We start from the raw sequence: 18,758 nt of genomic DNA, 5'->3' as shown, positions 1-18,758 counted from the left end.
ATAAAACAGAATTCACAAACAATGAATGATTTTATGATGTTTTATAAAGTTTTTAAACAAATGTACACAATGATTATATACTGTATGCATAGTAAAAAGTGCTCATTTTCTAGGCTTTTATACTTGCTTTCAGATGCTGAACCTGAAGAATTAGATCAGCATTTATCGAAATCAATCTCTGCTCTGTAAGGCACGTGTGTAAAAGTCTTCAGACTGTATTTTCACATTAATAAACAAACAGCTTCACCTGAGAGTCTCAAATACAGCAGAATTCATATTTCATCATCTGGATCATCTTTGGCTCACGTTCTCTTTGGTTATTTTCTATATTTTCTTTTAATAAACACTTAAATCAGCTGGATTCGGTCTGATTTATCGCTTATAATCATCTTTGGGGATTTATAACACTGTCAGTTCACAAAGAACTCTTGGATTTTCTTGGTGCACGTCCCAGAATCCTTTGCGTCAGGATTCATGTTCCTCTGTGTTTGACTGTTTCACGTCAGCAAAGCAGATTTTCCCTGAAGCTTATAATGATTCATAACGAGCGACTGGCATCATACACGCGCTCTGTATATCGAGTATGAGTTCATAGCTAAATAAACATCACCTGTACTGTACGCAAGCGTGTATTTGGCGTGTTTGGTTGTTCCTGTAAAGTGCAAATGTCTGTCTGAAACGGACTTTATCAGGTGATTCTGCAGACGGGGGTCTGCGGTTCGGATCTATTTCTCATCATTCCCAGAATCCTGTGTGCTCTTGTTGTCGGAGCTGACAGGCGAGATCACAGCGCTGCTGATTTCACTGAATCGCTCCACGATGCACTGCGCCGTCAGACGCGCCTCAGGGTCGTGATCCCAACACTCCTCTATGCTTGAGCTCAGCAGCTGGACACCCTGATGACGATACGGAGAAGTTTAGAGAAAAACAGTGTAAAAATAGATAAATAATTAAAATAAGATTCAACTGAATACATAAATAACGATTCAAATAAATAAATGAATTGTTAAAATAAATAATAAAAAGTTAAAAAATTAAATTATATTAAAATAGATAATAAAAACAACTATGGAAGGCCAAAGTACTTAAAATTAAATAATTTGCTAAATGTTGAAATATATAAATAAATCGTTAAATGCATAATGAAATATTTAAACACATAAATAAATGCAGAAATAAATGCAGAAATCCATAAATAAAAACTTAAATACATAATGAAATATTTAAACATAAATAAATGCAGAAATAAATATTAATTAATTAATTAATTTATTTATTCATTCATGTATTTATTTATTATATTTACTATAGTACTTTTGTTTATGGTATGGTTTATTTATTTAATTATTACTCCCTCCAAATTTTATAATCAGGGTTAAAGTGTTGAGGTTATTTTCAGGCGCCTAAATAAATTGTGAAATACACTATGGCTGAAATGATAAATCTGTTGTTGACTCATAATATGAATGCATAAAATGTTGACCTATGAATATAATTTTAATATAAGTAGAAAAAATTTTTTTATTTATTGGCTATGGAGTTTAAGAGCTTAAGTTTTTATTTTTTTATTCATTGAGAGTATTCATTTATGCAGAGGCAGCGCGGCAGTATTGTTCTTGATTTTCATGATTAACTTGAAAAATGGACATTTTTGAGTAATAAATACATTCATGTTTCGGTGTCACCATTTATGCAAAAATGAAATCTTTGGTCTTTCTACGAGTTTTTGCCCAAACTTCAAAGGCCAGTTTAAATTAATAAAACTAGAGGCTAAAACTTTAAGATTACTTTTTATCATGTAAACTACTTATATGCGGCATGTCATTTACATATGTGTGTGAGACAGAGGGGCACACGTCAGATCACAACAGAGTATGCTGGCCATATCATACATCAATGCACATGGCACACAGTGTTCAGAGGAGAACGCTGAAAAAATATTACATAATTGACAATACTCGTCTGTATTTGCAGCACACAAGCCGCGGTTCAGCTGCACGCGACAAAAGCTGCCAGTATGAAAGCATATAATGGGTGCGTGCTGTTTCTGCTCTGCCTCTGCACTGCTTGCGTATCCAGTGTGAAACAGGTGCGTAAAGCCAACGTTACTATCGATGACAGCACTGATTTCAGCCAGAAAAACAAGAAAAAGGCGCCTACATTAGAAAGACCAAAGAAATCGCGTTTGAAAGGTGACACCGCCCACTGAGTGACGTGTCCACAACCATAACCCTGAAAATAAATAAAAAAATGAATAAATAAATGAATGAATAAATAAATAAAAACATAATTAAACACATAAATAAATGAAGAAATAAATATTATATATATATATATATTTTGGCATTTATGCATTCATTTATGTATTTAATCATTTCATTGTGTATTTCACAATTTATTTATATATTTCAACATTTAATTATTTAATTTTGAGTAATTTGGCCCTCCATACCATATAGTACTATAGTGAGTATAAAAAATATATATAAATAAAAATATAATATTTGATTAAAATAAATTAAAATAAATAATAAAATGTATATTTAAATAATTGAGTAGATTAATAAATATTAAATTTACTATTTTAAATATTTTAATGAGTAGATATTTAATATTATAGTTTTTGTTAATATTTTTAAATTAAAATTTATTTTTATATATCTTTTGCTTTTATAGTGATTTTAGTGTTTTATTTATTTTGTTGCCTTTTTTCAATTTATATATATATATCTATATATAGGTCTATATAGTTTTATTTAAGTTATTTAAGTTATTTTTTAGTTATTATGTTAAAATAAATGAAAATGAGAAATGTTGTTTTGGAAACTAGATGAAAAAAATAAGTTAAATATTTATATTTTATTTCACTTAACATTCATTTTATTTCAAGTAAAAGGTTTAAGTTTTAGTTTTAGTTAACTATGATAACTCTGCTGTAAATAAAAGATGTCTGAATATGAACAGCTTTGATAATGAGGGGCTGTGGGGCGCTGGTTTAGTGAGGCGTCAGGCTCTGTGAGACTAGTTTAGGTAGTTACCGTGTGGTTACTCCAGCTGGCCGGTATCTCGGGTCTCAGACGGTCTCTGATGACGTCGTCCTTCATGCTCTCCACACACAGATGATCCTTCAGCTTCCCAAACGGAGGCTCATATTCCCGCACATCTGCACACACACACACACACACACACACACCAGCATGAGCTCTGTGCTCACTGACGAATTGCATTGTGGGAAGTGGGTCAGCAGGGTTTTAACCAGCCATTCACAACAAGCAACACAAATCTGGTAGTTTCCTGCCACAAAAACTCCTGAATCTGAAAAACCCTTAACAACAACAACAAAGCCATAGAGGAAGTGCATGGTGCAGGTACAGGAAGTGCTCATGACAACGATGCTTCCTGTTTTTGACGCATGCATTTCCTGGGAACTTCTGAACAAAGCTTGACTGATGCTTTTCAATAATTATATATGTTAAAGACAAAAAAAAGTTATTTTTAATACAATTTATATGTATTACACATTTATTAATATATTATTATTTATTAGTATATAATATTATTAATATTATAACATTACATAATATATATATATATAAAATTACAACTATTTAAAATACACACACACATATACATTTTTTATATTTTTATAATAAAATATTTTATTATATTTTATGTAATTATTTTTTATAATTAATCAAATGTACAGAAGTTATAATATTATATCATATAAATTTTATATATAAAATCTTTTACATATTTATTTGTAATTATTATTATTTTAATACTGTATATATATATATATATAAATGTTATTAAACAGAATAATCAATATTTAAATTTTACAGTGTATTTTATAATACATTTTTGATGTAATTATTGTTTATATATATATATATATATATATATATATTTATATATATATATATATATATATATATATATATATATATATATATAGTTGTAATATATTTAAAAAATCATATTTAATGCTGTATAATATAATATAATATAATTGTATTTTATGTTTAATACTGTATATATATAATTAACAAATTTTATTAAAAATAACCACATACTTTTGGGGTATTTATCTTTATTTTTAAATCAGACTGGGGAAGGGGTGTTTATTTTTAAAGATTTATAGATCATTTCTATGACAAATTCTCTGTGGAGATCATGAAGAGGATCTGCTGTGGTCTGTGGACTGGGATCAGGTGAGATGGACGGAGATTTGTCATTCAGTGTGTGTGTGTGTGTGTGTGTGTGTGTGTGTGTGTGTGTGTGTGTTTGTGTGTCTGTGTGATATGGAGAGTGTAACCACTGATGGTCATTTCTCACCGCCGATGGCGCTGCATCTGGACGTGATTTCCCACAGAACCAGAGCCATGGAGTAAACGTCGGCCTGTTTGAAGGACTCGATGTTCTCCAGGTCCATCCTGGACTCCAGCACTTCAGGAGCCATATATCTGGCCGTTCCCACCTGAGAGAGACAGACAGAGTGAAGAAAACATGTCCTTCAGGAGCATCAGCAGCAGAAAACACTCCTAACTTATTTAATGAATACTTACACTGAACTTAAACACACTATTTTGATAGATTTCATATGTTTAAGACTTAATGCAAAATACAGACTTTTATTTTGAAATGCTTGTTTTCAGCTGTATAATGAGTTTTACAGCACTAAAAACAAATTCTGCCTTAATATAGCTTTAAATTAAATGCTTTCATTTAAAAAATTTCTAGACTGCGTGAAGTGTGCTGCACTTTCAGTTCAGTGTTGCACCGTGCAATTTCCTCTTTAAATATAATGCTTTACTTCTTACATAATCATCATTATTTTGGAGTGTGTGGTTCAAACAGACGTTTCTTTCTCTTTCAGTCTTTGATGATATTTTATATAATTTTTTAAACACTGACCTCATCACGCTCAATTATTGTTATGATTAACTGTAAACAATTACTGTTATAAAGAAAAAAATCATAGTGATTAATTTTAAAAAATAAATAAATAAAGAAAAATAGAAAATAAAGAAACTAAGGCATAAAACCAAACACTGATTGCAATTCATGTGTAAACTGTGCTGTATCTGCTAATTATGATTTTTATTAGAAATTTAGCATTTACCTTTTTAAAATACAGACATTTTAATAGAGAAATGCAATGAATTAGTAATACTATATATATATATATATATATATATATATATATATATATATTATATATTATATATTATATTATTATGATTTTAATATATACAGCATTTGTAGATTATTTATATCTAATTTGTTATGCTTTTTTAAATTATTAGTTATGATTTTTTCTTTTTAAATGCAACAGATTACTATTATTAAATAAATCAATTACAAACAATTTAATTTTTTATTATTTTTTAAAAACTGTATACACATAAACATCATTTTATATAAAATTTATGATGATTATAATTATATAATAATACTAAATACTATCTAAAAAGTTTTATGATTTCAAATATATATATAAATAAACTGAACTTAAAGTGAAATAAATAAAAATAAATAAACCTAAATAGTAATATACAAAACTCCTACTAAAAAGCACAACTAGTAATTAAAACGAAAACTGAAAACAAATAAAAGGCAATTTAAAATATTAATAAAAATTATATTAGTATACAAATAATAATAACAATAATTTATTTCAGAGAAAAAATATCTTTAAAAAACTAATTTCATTGAATAATTGAAACAAAATACAGTATTTGTACACTATTTATATCTAATTTGTTATGATTTTTTTTAATGGTTTGTTACAATTTTTTTTATTTTTTTTTCAAAATGCAATGGATTGGTATTATTAAATAAATAATATACAAACAATTACATTTAAAAAAATAAATAAATAAAAACATAAACATCATTTTAGATATAATTTATGATGATTATAATTATATAATAATACTACATACTATCTAAAAAGTTTTATGATTTCAAATATATAAATGACATATTGAATATATAAATTATATAACTTCAATTATAATTATACATTTATATCTAATTTCTATCGATTTGTTAAAACACTGAGCTGTATTAGCATAATTATTTAGGTGGGAAGACATGGTTTCTTGAAAAAAAAAAAAAAATCCTGAAATTTTCCTGCAGATGCCGCAGGGTTTCCAGCACTACACTCATTAGCTTACAGTCTCACCTGTCCGCTGTTGGCCAGTTCTTCCGGAGTCATGGAGTTATCGAGTCTCAGACTGAGACCGAAGTCGCACAGACAGCAGCTGAGGTCTGCCTTCACCAAGACGTTTGCGCTCTTCAGGTCCCGGTGCACGATGGGCGCTTTGGTGCGTCCGCACGGCGTCCGGTCAGCATGGAGATGAGCCACGCCCCTCGCCAGAGACCTGCCCAATCGGCACAGCTCGTCCCAACCAATCACGTGCTGCGTCAGGAACTCCTGCAGGTTTCCTCGCTCGTGATAGGCTGTTATCAACCAATAGCGTCGCTCGGCCTTCCGGTCCTCGGCGGTTAGAAACTGAAGCACGTTTTCGTGCCGTAGCTCGGTGTCTGAGAAAATCTCCCACTCGGTTTTCCACGAGGCGTACTCTTCGTAGGGAAATATTTTGACTGCTACCATCTGGAAGGATTCGTCGGTCGCCCCCTGCTTGAGTTTGGCTCTGTAGACTTCAGCGAAGCGGCCTTTCCCCACAATAGCGTCCAGCTGGATCGGGAGCAGCTCGGTGTTGTGGTTCAGGCTGTTGGCGTTGGCCGAGCTGCTGTCGGATCGGTCGTCATCGCTCATGATGATCGCGCAGGTCTCGCTGTCGATGCCTTTGGTCTTGGGCGCAGTGAGACTCTGCTGGCGAACCGCGTAAAAGCAGTAGAAGGCCGAGAGCAGAACGACGACAGCGATCAGTCCAGGAAGCAGACTGACCAACAGAACCGGCGGGAGATTCTTCTTATAGTCTCCTGGAGGAGACTATCCCAAACAAAAAAACAATACTAAAATTAAAAAATACCACGATATATTAAATAAAAAACCTATAAAAAAAAAAAATAAATATTAGCTGAAATACTCAAAGTAAAGGAACATTATGAATGTCGCCTTGGCAAATAACTAAAATACGTTTAAGCTGAAGCTCTTAAATTACTAACTTAATATAAAAAAATAAAAAATTAACTAAAAGTGAAATAAATAAAAATAAATAGCAATATACAAAAATCCTAATAAAAAGCACTAGTAATAAAAATGAAAACATACAAATAAAAGGTAACTTTAAAATTTAACAAAAATGTAATTAGTATACAAATAATAATAATAATAATTTATTTCAGAGGGGAAATTATAAGAAAAATGCTTTTTAAAATGTTTATTTCATTGAACAATTTTTTTAAGCTGTTATAATTATGGACATGATTAGGTGCCATAATTAATGTGTCATTAATAAAAACAAAGCTGGGATGGATGCTGTTACATAATATGTAAAAATAGATTTTTTTACAATTCATTTAAATACATTGCTTTTAAAATATTTGTTTGTACACTTGTATTTTATTATATATAATAATATAATTTAAAATGGAAATGATTTTAAATTATATATATATATATATTCTATTTTTGAATATGTTTGCCATTAAATAAGTTATAATTTTGAACATAATTGTCTCCATTTCCTATCTGACTGTCTGTACACAACTTCCTGGAATAACAGCACACAGGAAACAAAATAAAAGCTGATACAATGAGCACTTCTGAGGAAGAGCTAACTAATCACTGTAATAGTAATTACAGTAACTACTGTAGTAATGTTAGAGGCATTCAAACTTTGAAACAGAGAGTTTTGTTTGATGCATTTGGAAGCAACTTTTTACAAACATATATTTATATTTAAAAAAAAAAAAATTCCCCTGTGTATTCAGTATTTTTATCTGGTTTTCCAGTACAAATATATAAACATTATTAAACCAAGAAATGAATCACAATTAAGTAAGTTTATACTTAAAATGAGAACAAATATCTCAGAAAAATAAAAGAGCTAAGTTCATTTTTCTCACTCCACCGACAGTTATTTGTTCTTGCTTCATTTTGATTCATTTCTCAGAAAACCAAACTTTTTATACCACTTTGCATTTATATATTTAGATATTTGTACTGGAAAGCAAGACCAAAACAGACGCTGAACGTCACATCTGCAGTGTTTGCATTTAGACGAATACATATTTTCTGCACCAAAAGTTTCCTCCCAGAATCACATGATGCAGCTTCCTGTTTAGCTCATCTAAAACTAGATTCTTGCCATCCCTGCAGCAGAAATAAACATGAGTGGTGCTTTCCTTGTGGAAAACTACCTAATGTTACACGTTACAGTTAACACAGTGATGCGTGGCCACAAACAAACTGCACACGTGCACAAGCAGATGCACAGAAATAACACGCGGCTATAAAAACAACATTTTCTGCCTGCGATGATCTATAAACACAGACAGGAAACCACACATCTCAACACTTCAGCAGCTCCACAGAGACATTATAGGAAACCACTTACACAATTTACCCAACGATAGCTTTTAAAATGACCTACACACAGCGTGTAAGCAACAAAACTGTGACGTATGAGTATTAATATTTTTATTCAGATCGAGAACGGCACGAGAACGACAGGAAGTGAACATCTGACTGATGCAATGTTTTTGAAAGAGTCTCTTCTGCTCACCAAGGATGCATTTATTTGATCAAAAATACTGTAAAAATGTGATATATTATTATAATTTAGAATAGCTGTTTTCTATGTGAATATATTGTTAAACTGTAATATATTTCTGTGATGCGCAGCTGTATTTTCAGCATCATTATTCCAGTCTTCAGTGTCACCTGATCTTCAGAAATCATTCTAATATGATGATTTGCTGCTCAAGAAACATTTCTGATTATTATCAATGTTGAAAACAGTTGTGCTGCCCAATATTTTTGTGGGAACTGTGATACAATTAATTTTTCAGGATTCACAGATAAATAGAAAGTTCAAAAAAGCAGCATATATTTGAAATAGAAATCTTTTGTTACATTATAAATGTCTTTACTGTCACTTTTGATCTATTAAATGCATCCTTGGTTAATAAAAGTGTTCATTTCTTGAGTGTCTTACCGTCAGTGAAGAAGAGCCGATCGTTGCACTCTTCCTGATTGCAGGAGCAGATGTAGAAATCCTCCATGTCCTTCACCTGCTTCATCAGACAGACGGTGTTGTTGTAGTCCGTCAGATACTGGCCGTGAAACGGGAACGCCGGATTGTGACACACCGTCTCGATGATGGCGTTCCCTTCATTTCTCTTCCTGAAATACAACATGCACATTGTGAGTTGATTGGCTATTATTCAATTATTTCGAGATTACCAGAAGTGTTTTTTTTCTTTTTTCTTGACAAGAAGTGTGTTTATTTAGACACAGAACGTCTTTGCGACCACATCAAATGGGAGACTTTCATATGTGCGCTCCAACATAAAAGCTACAGGTGACGAGGTGCTTCAGTAGAACAACACTGCGTTCAGATGAGATGTATGTCAGTAAAAAACAATGTCAGCCGTTATATTGTGCTCATAGCACGTGCTCATTAATTGCACGCACAAATGCAATGCCGTGCTGTATTATATTAAAGCACTGTATCATATTAAAGTGCAAAAGAAACTATGAGCATGCAATGTCACAGTTATGTCGTCAGCTTAGTCATTAAGATACCAAAAAGGCGATTATAATCTGCCTTAAAGCTGTGCATGTTTGTAAATATGTGTTATATACGAGTCAGATTTAAGAACAGGTCTCTGAAATGCAGTGGTTTTCCAAACTGTCCTGGAGCAGCAGCACTGTCTCCCTCATCTAACACACAACCGATTCAACTCTCAGCTCATTACAGAGACTTTAAGAGCTGAAGTGAGTCAGAGAAGGTAAAGAGTAATGAGAAACTATGATGTGTGTCAGATCCACCTCATGTTCAGCAGCAGCAGCTCTTAAAGCAGCCGAAATAACCTCATAACAGCTGTTCATCAAATGTGACCCTAGACCACAAAACCAGTCTTAAGTGTCAATTTTTCAAAATTGAGATTATACATCATCTGGAAGCTGAATAAATAAGATTTCCATTGATGTATGGTTTGTTAGGGGGACAATGTTTGGCTGAGATACAACTATTTGAAAATCTGGAATCTGAGGGTGCAAAAAAATCTAAATAATGAGAAAATCATCTTTAAAAGTTGTTCAAATGATGTTCTTAGCAATGCATATTACTTTTAGCTTTTAGGATTCATCTTTATTAAAATTAGAATTCAGTGTTTGATAACTTTATTCAATTTCTATGTATTTCCTACTTGCTGAAGGGCACAGGTATGACATTTATTATAATGGGTTTATGTGAAGATTGTTTTAAGTTAAATTAAAAGTTGTTATTTTTTAAAATCTAATAAATGTTAAAATTGATAGCTCTCACTTATACCATGTTGAACAGCTAGTCAATGGTTAAATATTAGAGAAAAAAAAAATATTTACTGTCTTTGTCTTTATGTTGTTTTTACATTAAAGATTGAATTTGAAATCACTGCAATATAAAATGGGCCATGCCAATTGAAAAAGAACAAATGGGGGAAAAAACACCTTTTTAAACGCTTTCTATGTGACAGAAAGCATTTAAAGAAGTGATTTTTTTTCTTGATCACTCTAACTGTGCGTTTTCACTCTCAGAGTTGAAACTGAAACCATTTCCTGCAGGATTCTCTGGAAGTCAGACAGGATTTCCTGTATCACAGTGAAGCCATTTTCTGATTAACACAGTCGTGAGAGACTGAAGAAACACAGAGAGTTCACACAGAGAATGATGAATGTCTAGACAGCAGTGCTACTGGACAGAGAGCAGATGATTCTGCTTCTCAACAGTGTTATTTTAGCATCGTTGAGATTCAGATTTGCAGATTGAGTCTGTAGACATAGACACAGATGTATAACACAGAGACGTGATGCGTACCAGGCGCTGACGCACACCTCATCGGGATTCTCGCAGATGGAGGTGATGTTGCACGAGGACTCACAGACGCCGGTGGCGTTACACGCCGTAGATTCAATGTCACAGAACATACAGAGCTGAGGGAGTCTGAACCCTCCTTTCGTTTCAGATGTATGCACTGCAAAAACACACAGAGAGAAATGTTTCCATATTATTCATTCCCTCATTCTCTGCATTACAATCACTTCAAATGAATTACACTTTAAACTATTAAAACTAATATTATTCACTCAAGCTTAAAAGCAGAAAATAAAAAAACAACAAAAATATTGACAAATCTTCACTCAACTAGCCGTGTTATACACATGTATTTATCTCGTAACACTTTACTATAAGGTTTAATTTTTTTAAACAGCAGTCATGTTATGTTAGTTAACATAAATTACCAACAAATATAATTAGCTTTTGTGTGTTCAGCATTTCACTGCTGTGTGTGTGCATTAATCTTAGCACCATTAATGCTTACCATACTTGACAAATTCAACATTTACTAATACATTTCAACAAATGAAACAAATTTATCAGTTGATTAATTTCAGTTCATTTACTAATACACTTTCAAACACACACACACACACACACACACACACACACACACACACACACACACACACACACACACACACACACACACATATATATATATTAGGGGTGTAATGGTACACACACAGAGCTCATGGTTCGGTATGTACCTCGGTTTTGGAGTCACGGTTCGATAAGAGGAAATTATTTTTTTCATTTATTTTGAACAGACCGTAGAGCTACACACACACACACACACACACACACACACACACACACACACACACACACACACACACACACACACACACACACACACACACATAGCACGAGCAGTTGTTTTGATTTGAATTAGACTGTATTATTTCAAGCAGAAACAAAACGGTCTGACTTTAGCTTTGTGAAATTATGCTACATCAGACACCTGCACAAAACAAATCCAGCAGACGGACTGAATGAAAATGCACATTCACTCTCTGACAGCAGGTGGCGCTTACGGAACAGCCGCGATACAGCGTTTCCTTGGTTACCTATCCACCTTATTTTTCAACACAGAAGTAAGCTGTTTTCTGTGAATGTGTGAGACTTCCGGTTCTTTAGCAGCTGTAGGAAATAAGGAGAAGAATAACAACGTGCAGTGAACGCTAAAACTGTTTGCACCACAAACCAGTGTGTTCATAGTTAAGATAATACAGTGAAATAATATGGTGAGACACAAGTTTGTGCTCGAGCTGTTTTGTGCAGCTAAAAGTATCTGGAAGCAGATGACACCAGAAGCCAGACACATACAGTAAAAGTCACCCGCTCTTACAGGAAGAATAAGGTGGATAAATAAGGGATCATGCATAAATCTGCGTAGGCAACCTCGGCGTCGAATCAGGTGGTTCTTTGCCACTACATCGTGCAATAAATCATTTAATGCACAGCTAGCCATGCATTATCAAACTTATACAATGGTCTTTTGCCAGCAGTGACAAGTTAAAATTGTTAATGTTGTTTGCAGAGAAATATTCGGACCGGAAGGGTAAAAATAAGATCTCTGTGTGCGAATGATGTGTGTGTGTATTAATGAAAACAGAGCATATATATATATATATATATATATATATTAAAAACACCAAACACCAACACACCCACTCAGTGCTGATGATATGACAAATGACACACATATGACTTCTGCACTCACATATAACTAACTTGGTGTCGTTATCGGGTTTGTTCAGCAGCATGCGTTCGTTGCACTCGTGTCCCGTACAGGCACACAGACGGAGGTTACTCCCGTTCACGTATCTGACGGTCAGCACACAGTCCGAGCTGCTGAAGTCGTCCAGCGTCACACCATACAGCGGCTGTATCGGGTCATGACACATCGTCTCCACCGTCACAACTCCATTCTCCCTCCACCTGGAAGAGAGAAATCTACTTATACTTATTCTGCACTATGAAGTATGTATGGTCTGCAAAGCATGCAGAGTCAATATCCTGATGCTCTATTACATTTGTGAAAATGTGCAGAATTACTGTATAACAGAACCCATTGTGTGTAATACAGTATCCCAAAATGCAATGAGCTCAACCTATCATTTCCAGTGCTACAAATAAACCGGAAATTATATAGTAAAACTGTAAAATCTCATCAGACTGTCAAAAGTAGACTAACAATTATATATATTTTATATGCATACATAATATATAAAATATATTCATACATAAAAGCATATTAAATATAGAAGTAACGAAAATGTTTAATGGTTATTATAGTTAATTAAACCTAAAACCATAAAAATACATTTTCTTTACTTAAAATAAACATCGACTGAAAAAAAATATTAAAACCTTATAATTTATATTATTTCAGCTAGATGCAACTTGCAAAAGATTTTTCATGTACTAAAAAGTACTAAAATACCTAAAACTAAATTAAACTATATTTATGAAAACTGTATAGACATATTTACAAAATATATTCAAATATAAAAACAAAAACGAACTATATACAAAAACTAAAAAAAGACAAAAACAACAATTTATTAAAGCTTTAAAATGTAAATGCTAAGCCGCCTGTCACAAAAAACAATAACAAAAATAACAATATATAAATATATATATATAGTACAGTACAGTATATATATATATATATATATATATATATATATATATATATATATGTATCAATTTAGCTGTTGCATCTCATTTTAATGTTTATCACTAAATAACTAATACAAAAATAAATATATGATTCATAAATTATTGCCATTAAATGTAAAAAAATAAAAAGCATTGCACAGTATATAGTACAGTTTAAAACTAGTATGTGAAATAGTTGCGCAGTGTTTCCAGTAATCATGCAGTAAGAGTAACAGTAAGTCAGTTTCCAGTAATCATGCAGTAAGAGTAACAGTAAGTCAGTTGTGTTCAGTCAGCTGATTTACACCAGCGTTTGTATATTTTGGGTTTTTGTTCCTGTATCTCTGCTGCGTGGAAAGTGAAACAAGCTCATGTTGTCCTTTTTTTTTCATGTAATAATCACTACAAACCAAACTACAACACCCATAATGCAGCAGTGTACAGGTTTGTTTGCATCTATTACGCATCTATATCTATATCTATATCGAAGATGGTTTAGTAAAAGAGTTATTGTAGTTAGGTTTTGTAGTTAATGTCACAGAAGAAACTTTTAAAGTTCTCTGTTTCTTTAAATCGATCTACTGTACGTTCTGGTGCTAAAGAACCTGCAAAAACATCAAGAACTTCATGAATCTGTAAAGAACTGACTGTAAAGAAACCATTCACCCAAAAAATGCAAATGAGGGAGGGTAAATGAGGAAAGAATTTTTTTTTTTGGGTGCACTATCCTTTTAAATATGTTTTTCAGATTGAAAATTTTTGGTTTTAATTAAAAAAAAAATAAAATAAATAAATAAATAAATAAATAAATCAAGAAGATTTGCTATCAGCACACTGTCTTTATGCTCATTTGTTAAAGGAATCGTTCAGCCAAAAATGAACATTTGTTAAAAATATACTCACTCTCAGTCAATCCATGATGTAAATGAGTTTGTTTCTTCATCAGATTTGGAGAAATGTAGCATTGCATCACTTGCTCAGCAGTGAATGGGTGCCGTCAGAATGAGAGTCAAAACAGCTGATAAAAACATCACAAGTAATCCACAAGTAATCCACACCACTCCAGGTCCAGCAGTTAACATCTGGAGAAGACAAAAGCTGAAACAAATCCAGCATTAAGATGTTTTTAACTTGTTTTTGGCTTGTAAACGGTGCTTAATCTGTGCAGATTCGACCACTATTATGGATAGAGGACTGATGTTTTAGCAAAAAACAACAAATTATGGATAGAGGACTGATGTTTTAGCAAAAAACAACAATTTAAAGTTAAAAACATCTTAATGATGGATTTGTTTAATCTTTTGTCTTCTTCAGATGTTAACTGCTGGACTGGAGTGTGGATTACTTGTGGATTATTGTGATCTTTTTATCAGCTGTTTGGACTCTCATTCTGACGGCACCCATTCACTGCAGAGAAATTGATGCAATGCTACATTTCTCCAGATCTGACGAAGAAACAAACTCGATCTCAAGAGTGAGTAAATCTTCAGCTAATGTTCATTTTTAGGTGAACTCTTGCTTTAAGTGAAGAATGCTGCATCACGTCTGGGAGCGTGTTGGAACAAACCCCAGCGCAGCTGCATGATTCATGTTCACGAGGGCATCATACCAGACGGCGGCGCAGACGTCATCTGGACTCGGGCAGACTTTTGACACGCTGCAGTTCGTGATGCACTGATACGACTTGCAGTTCGCTGGCTGTGGGTCACATGACTTACACACACTGTGTGGATTGGCTGATGCACCTGAAAGACACAAACAGAGGCAAGATCAGAACAGTATTTAGATACTATTATAAGCTTTTAATCAATATTTTGAATGTTTTTATTTTTATATGTTCTTTTGTAGTTAAAGTTCTAGTGATTGTATACATTTTTGTAATTTTGATCTTTTATTAAATGTCTATATAATTTTTGTAATAATTTCAAGAAATAGAAGAGCTGAAATAATTTTTTAAAATATTTTATTTAATTCAATGTTTTTATTTTAAGTTACTTTTTTTGTGGCTTTATATTTAATGAACTATTATAACCCTGTTGTTTGGATCAGGCAAAAGTATTGTGTTTCATCTGGTTAGTTAATGGATGGTTGATATTTAATGTGATTTGTCAAAAGCTGACTTCATAAATCAACTGAAAATCACATAAAACACCAGCTGATTTATAGACATTGTGCTAACTGCACAAACTTTTCTACAGCAACAAGTATCTGATGACGTAACCGTCTCAACATTCGGCTGGACGTTGCTTCAGTATCTGTGTCTGCCAGGAAAATAAACACAAACACATGCTGCATCACTGTTAGCCGCTGCGGTAAATGGACACAGAGCTTTGGGAAACGAGATATTTGGATCTTCAGGACCTCTTAAAGGCAACCGCAGGTTTATGTTGTTACACGCTAAACCTGAGAAACATCTGTGTGGACGTACACTATGTTACACTTTAGTGATGGACAGTGATGAAGATACAGGACGAAACACCTGCAACCTCATTTAAGATGAAGTGATTTTTATTTAAAGTTGCATTAAATTAATAAATGCCTCTGAATTTTCTTCTAAATAGGCCCCTCTCTCTCTCTCTCTCTCTCTCTCTATATATATATATATATATATATATATATATACAGTGTATATATAAGTACTATTATTAGCATTATATTTTAATACAATTCATTATATTATTATTTTATTATAATTGTAAAATATCAGCAGGGAAATAGTCATGGTAGTCATCATGCAGATACTATTACAGTTTATATTAATATTTTGAATGTTTATTTTTATACTTTCAGATTTTTATTTTTTTTTTGGTATTTTTCTCAATTCTATTAGTTTTTATTTATTTTATTTCATTTTCAGTTTTAGTTATTTTAGTAAATCCAGCTAAACTAATTGAAAATTATTTGTTTCATTTATTTATTATACAATTTATACAATAAATATAATTTATTTATTTTTTATTTCAGTCAATGTTTATTTCAAATAATGCTTTTGGTAACACTTTATTTTAAGGTGTCCTTGTTACAGTATAATTATTCATATAAGTTTTGAGTAATATTACTCACATGTACTTACTATATGGTTAGGTTTTGGAAAAGTATAACAGCTCACAATCAGTCTCGGCATGGTTTGGAATAGGGAGACTGAGGAAAGGTGCACGGTCCCACACCTGTCAGACTATACCACATCGTATGAGATTATCTCCGGTCTAAGCACTGGGCCTTAAAAATGAAAGTTAGGTTTCTAATCGCTGGGTCTGTGATGGTTAAGTTTAGGGTTTGGTTTAGTTCAGCTTTAGATTTAGCAGTTCTCGAGTTGAACCGGCTAGGTTTCTAATCGCTGAGGTTATGGCGATTAGGTTTAGAGCGTGGTTGGGTCCAGCACTCAGTTTAGATCTAAGCAGATGTGAGAACACGGAACTTGTTCCAGATCGGCGAACCGGACCGCAGCTCGAAAGTCGCAGTCCGATAATCCCGACCCAGCATCGTGCTCCGCCAATAAGTTCTGTTTCAGCCAGACTGCCATGCTTCAAAGACGATAAATGCCATAGTTAGATTGTTACTTGCATGTAATTATGCATAATTAATTATTATAATAGTAAGTACATGTATAAATAAAGTGTCACCGATTTTTCTGTGGCTTTAGTTTTAGTTAACTATAATAGGGGAGACTGGTGATGTTTGTAACACTTCCACTCTCTCCAATCAGGGACGAGTTACAAATCACCTGACTGACTTCACTCATGCTTCTCTAGTCCTTATTCCACACGTGATGAAGAAGATCCTGGGGCAGACAGCAGATTTTAGAGGGGAAAACTAATTGTGATGTAAGACAGTAACCTTTTTTTACTTATTTATTTTTGTGATGGCAGTCCTTGCTTTGTAGTTAAACTCATCAAAGTTAAATAATGTTTTTTGTGTATCTCCGTGTAGATATTTCTTAATGCAAATTCTTAAAGCAAATCTTGTAGTAACAAACATTAACAAACACAAACACACACAAACTAAAAATGTTCAAAAGACAGAAAGTGTTATAACTGGCAGTAACAAACATGCTGACACACAAACACAAACAATGTTCAAGTGCTCAACTGACAGAAAAATGCTTGCACACACACACTAATTATGTTGAGAAGGCAGTGATGAAAAAAAAAAAAAAACTTTCAAACCCCCCTTTTTTTATGTCACAATGTTGCATCTCAACCCGGGTATGTTACAACTAACCCGAACTATGAGGTGAATTGTAACATTTAACTCCCAATATTCGAATCTAAACCATGCATATTCTGTTTGTGCTGCAAATATAACAGCTGCGTCATATAATAGCAAACACTTGTTACTCGTTTGTATCATATTTTGAACGCACTGGCTTAAAAGAACTCCAAGATACAGAAAGAAATGTCAAAAATGTTAAAACCATCCCCGGTCTCCAGCTATTTACTGTCAGATACCCTTACTCTATCATGACAACAGCACAGAGTTAGTTAACCTGTGGGAAATATTAGACCGAGATCCCATGTAGTAATGTAATATAGTTTTACTGTAGTAGCAAAACATTGCCACGATTTTAAAGCATGCGTAAATGAAACAATGACAAAATTGGGTTCGTTTCAAACACACACACATGCAGATCCACACGCGCGCGCATACGCACACACACACGAGGAAACGTGTGTTAGGCTCGTTCTGTCCGAAAGTTTTAGACACTGAAAGAGGAACTAATAATTAATCTATTTACACCCATTAAACACTGAGTTTGACGCGACGCGCTCACTGATCTTAACTGCGTCAGCGTCAGAGCGTCGCAGTAACGAGACAGAAACGGAAACTCACCAGACACCAGACACACGAGAAGAACCGATCCAAAAGCGACACGCTCCATTACCCGCTCCGTCGCGTCTGACCCCCGGATCAATGCTCTTATATCGGCTCGAGTCTCATTCTCCTCCCTCATCTGAGAGGAAGCGCGCGGTGATGGACGTGAGTCACGGATGAGACAGGAAATGTGCGTGAAGAGCGAGCTCTGCCTCTGAGGGAGGAGGAAGCGCCTCTTTTCCTGCTTTACTTCTCTCA

General features: G+C 33.3%; 1 protein-coding gene across 1 annotated transcript; it reads right to left on the bottom strand.

Moving 5' to 3' along the window:
• Positions 1–26: 26 nt before the first annotated feature.
• Positions 27–18,758, bottom strand: LOC109111098 (TGF-beta receptor type-2-like). Its single transcript, XM_042776165.1, has 9 exons — positions 18,519–18,758; positions 15,298–15,433; positions 12,748–12,965; positions 11,001–11,157; positions 9,135–9,322; positions 6,191–6,951; positions 4,339–4,480; positions 3,039–3,163; positions 27–896 (listed from the first exon to the last, which is right to left on the bottom strand). The coding sequence occupies exons 1-9, from the start codon at positions 18,637–18,639 to the stop codon at positions 726–728; spliced, it is 2,019 nt and encodes a 672-aa protein (XP_042632099.1). The 5' UTR covers positions 18,640–18,758; the 3' UTR covers positions 27–725.

The sequence above is a fragment of the Cyprinus carpio genome, chromosome A19 (genome assembly GCF_018340385.1).
Source record: "Cyprinus carpio isolate SPL01 chromosome A19, ASM1834038v1, whole genome shotgun sequence".
NCBI lineage: Eukaryota > Metazoa > Chordata > Actinopteri > Cypriniformes > Cyprinidae > Cyprinus > Cyprinus carpio.
The sequence above is the reverse complement of the archived record's forward strand: the minus strand, read 5'-3'. Positions and strand labels throughout refer to the sequence as shown.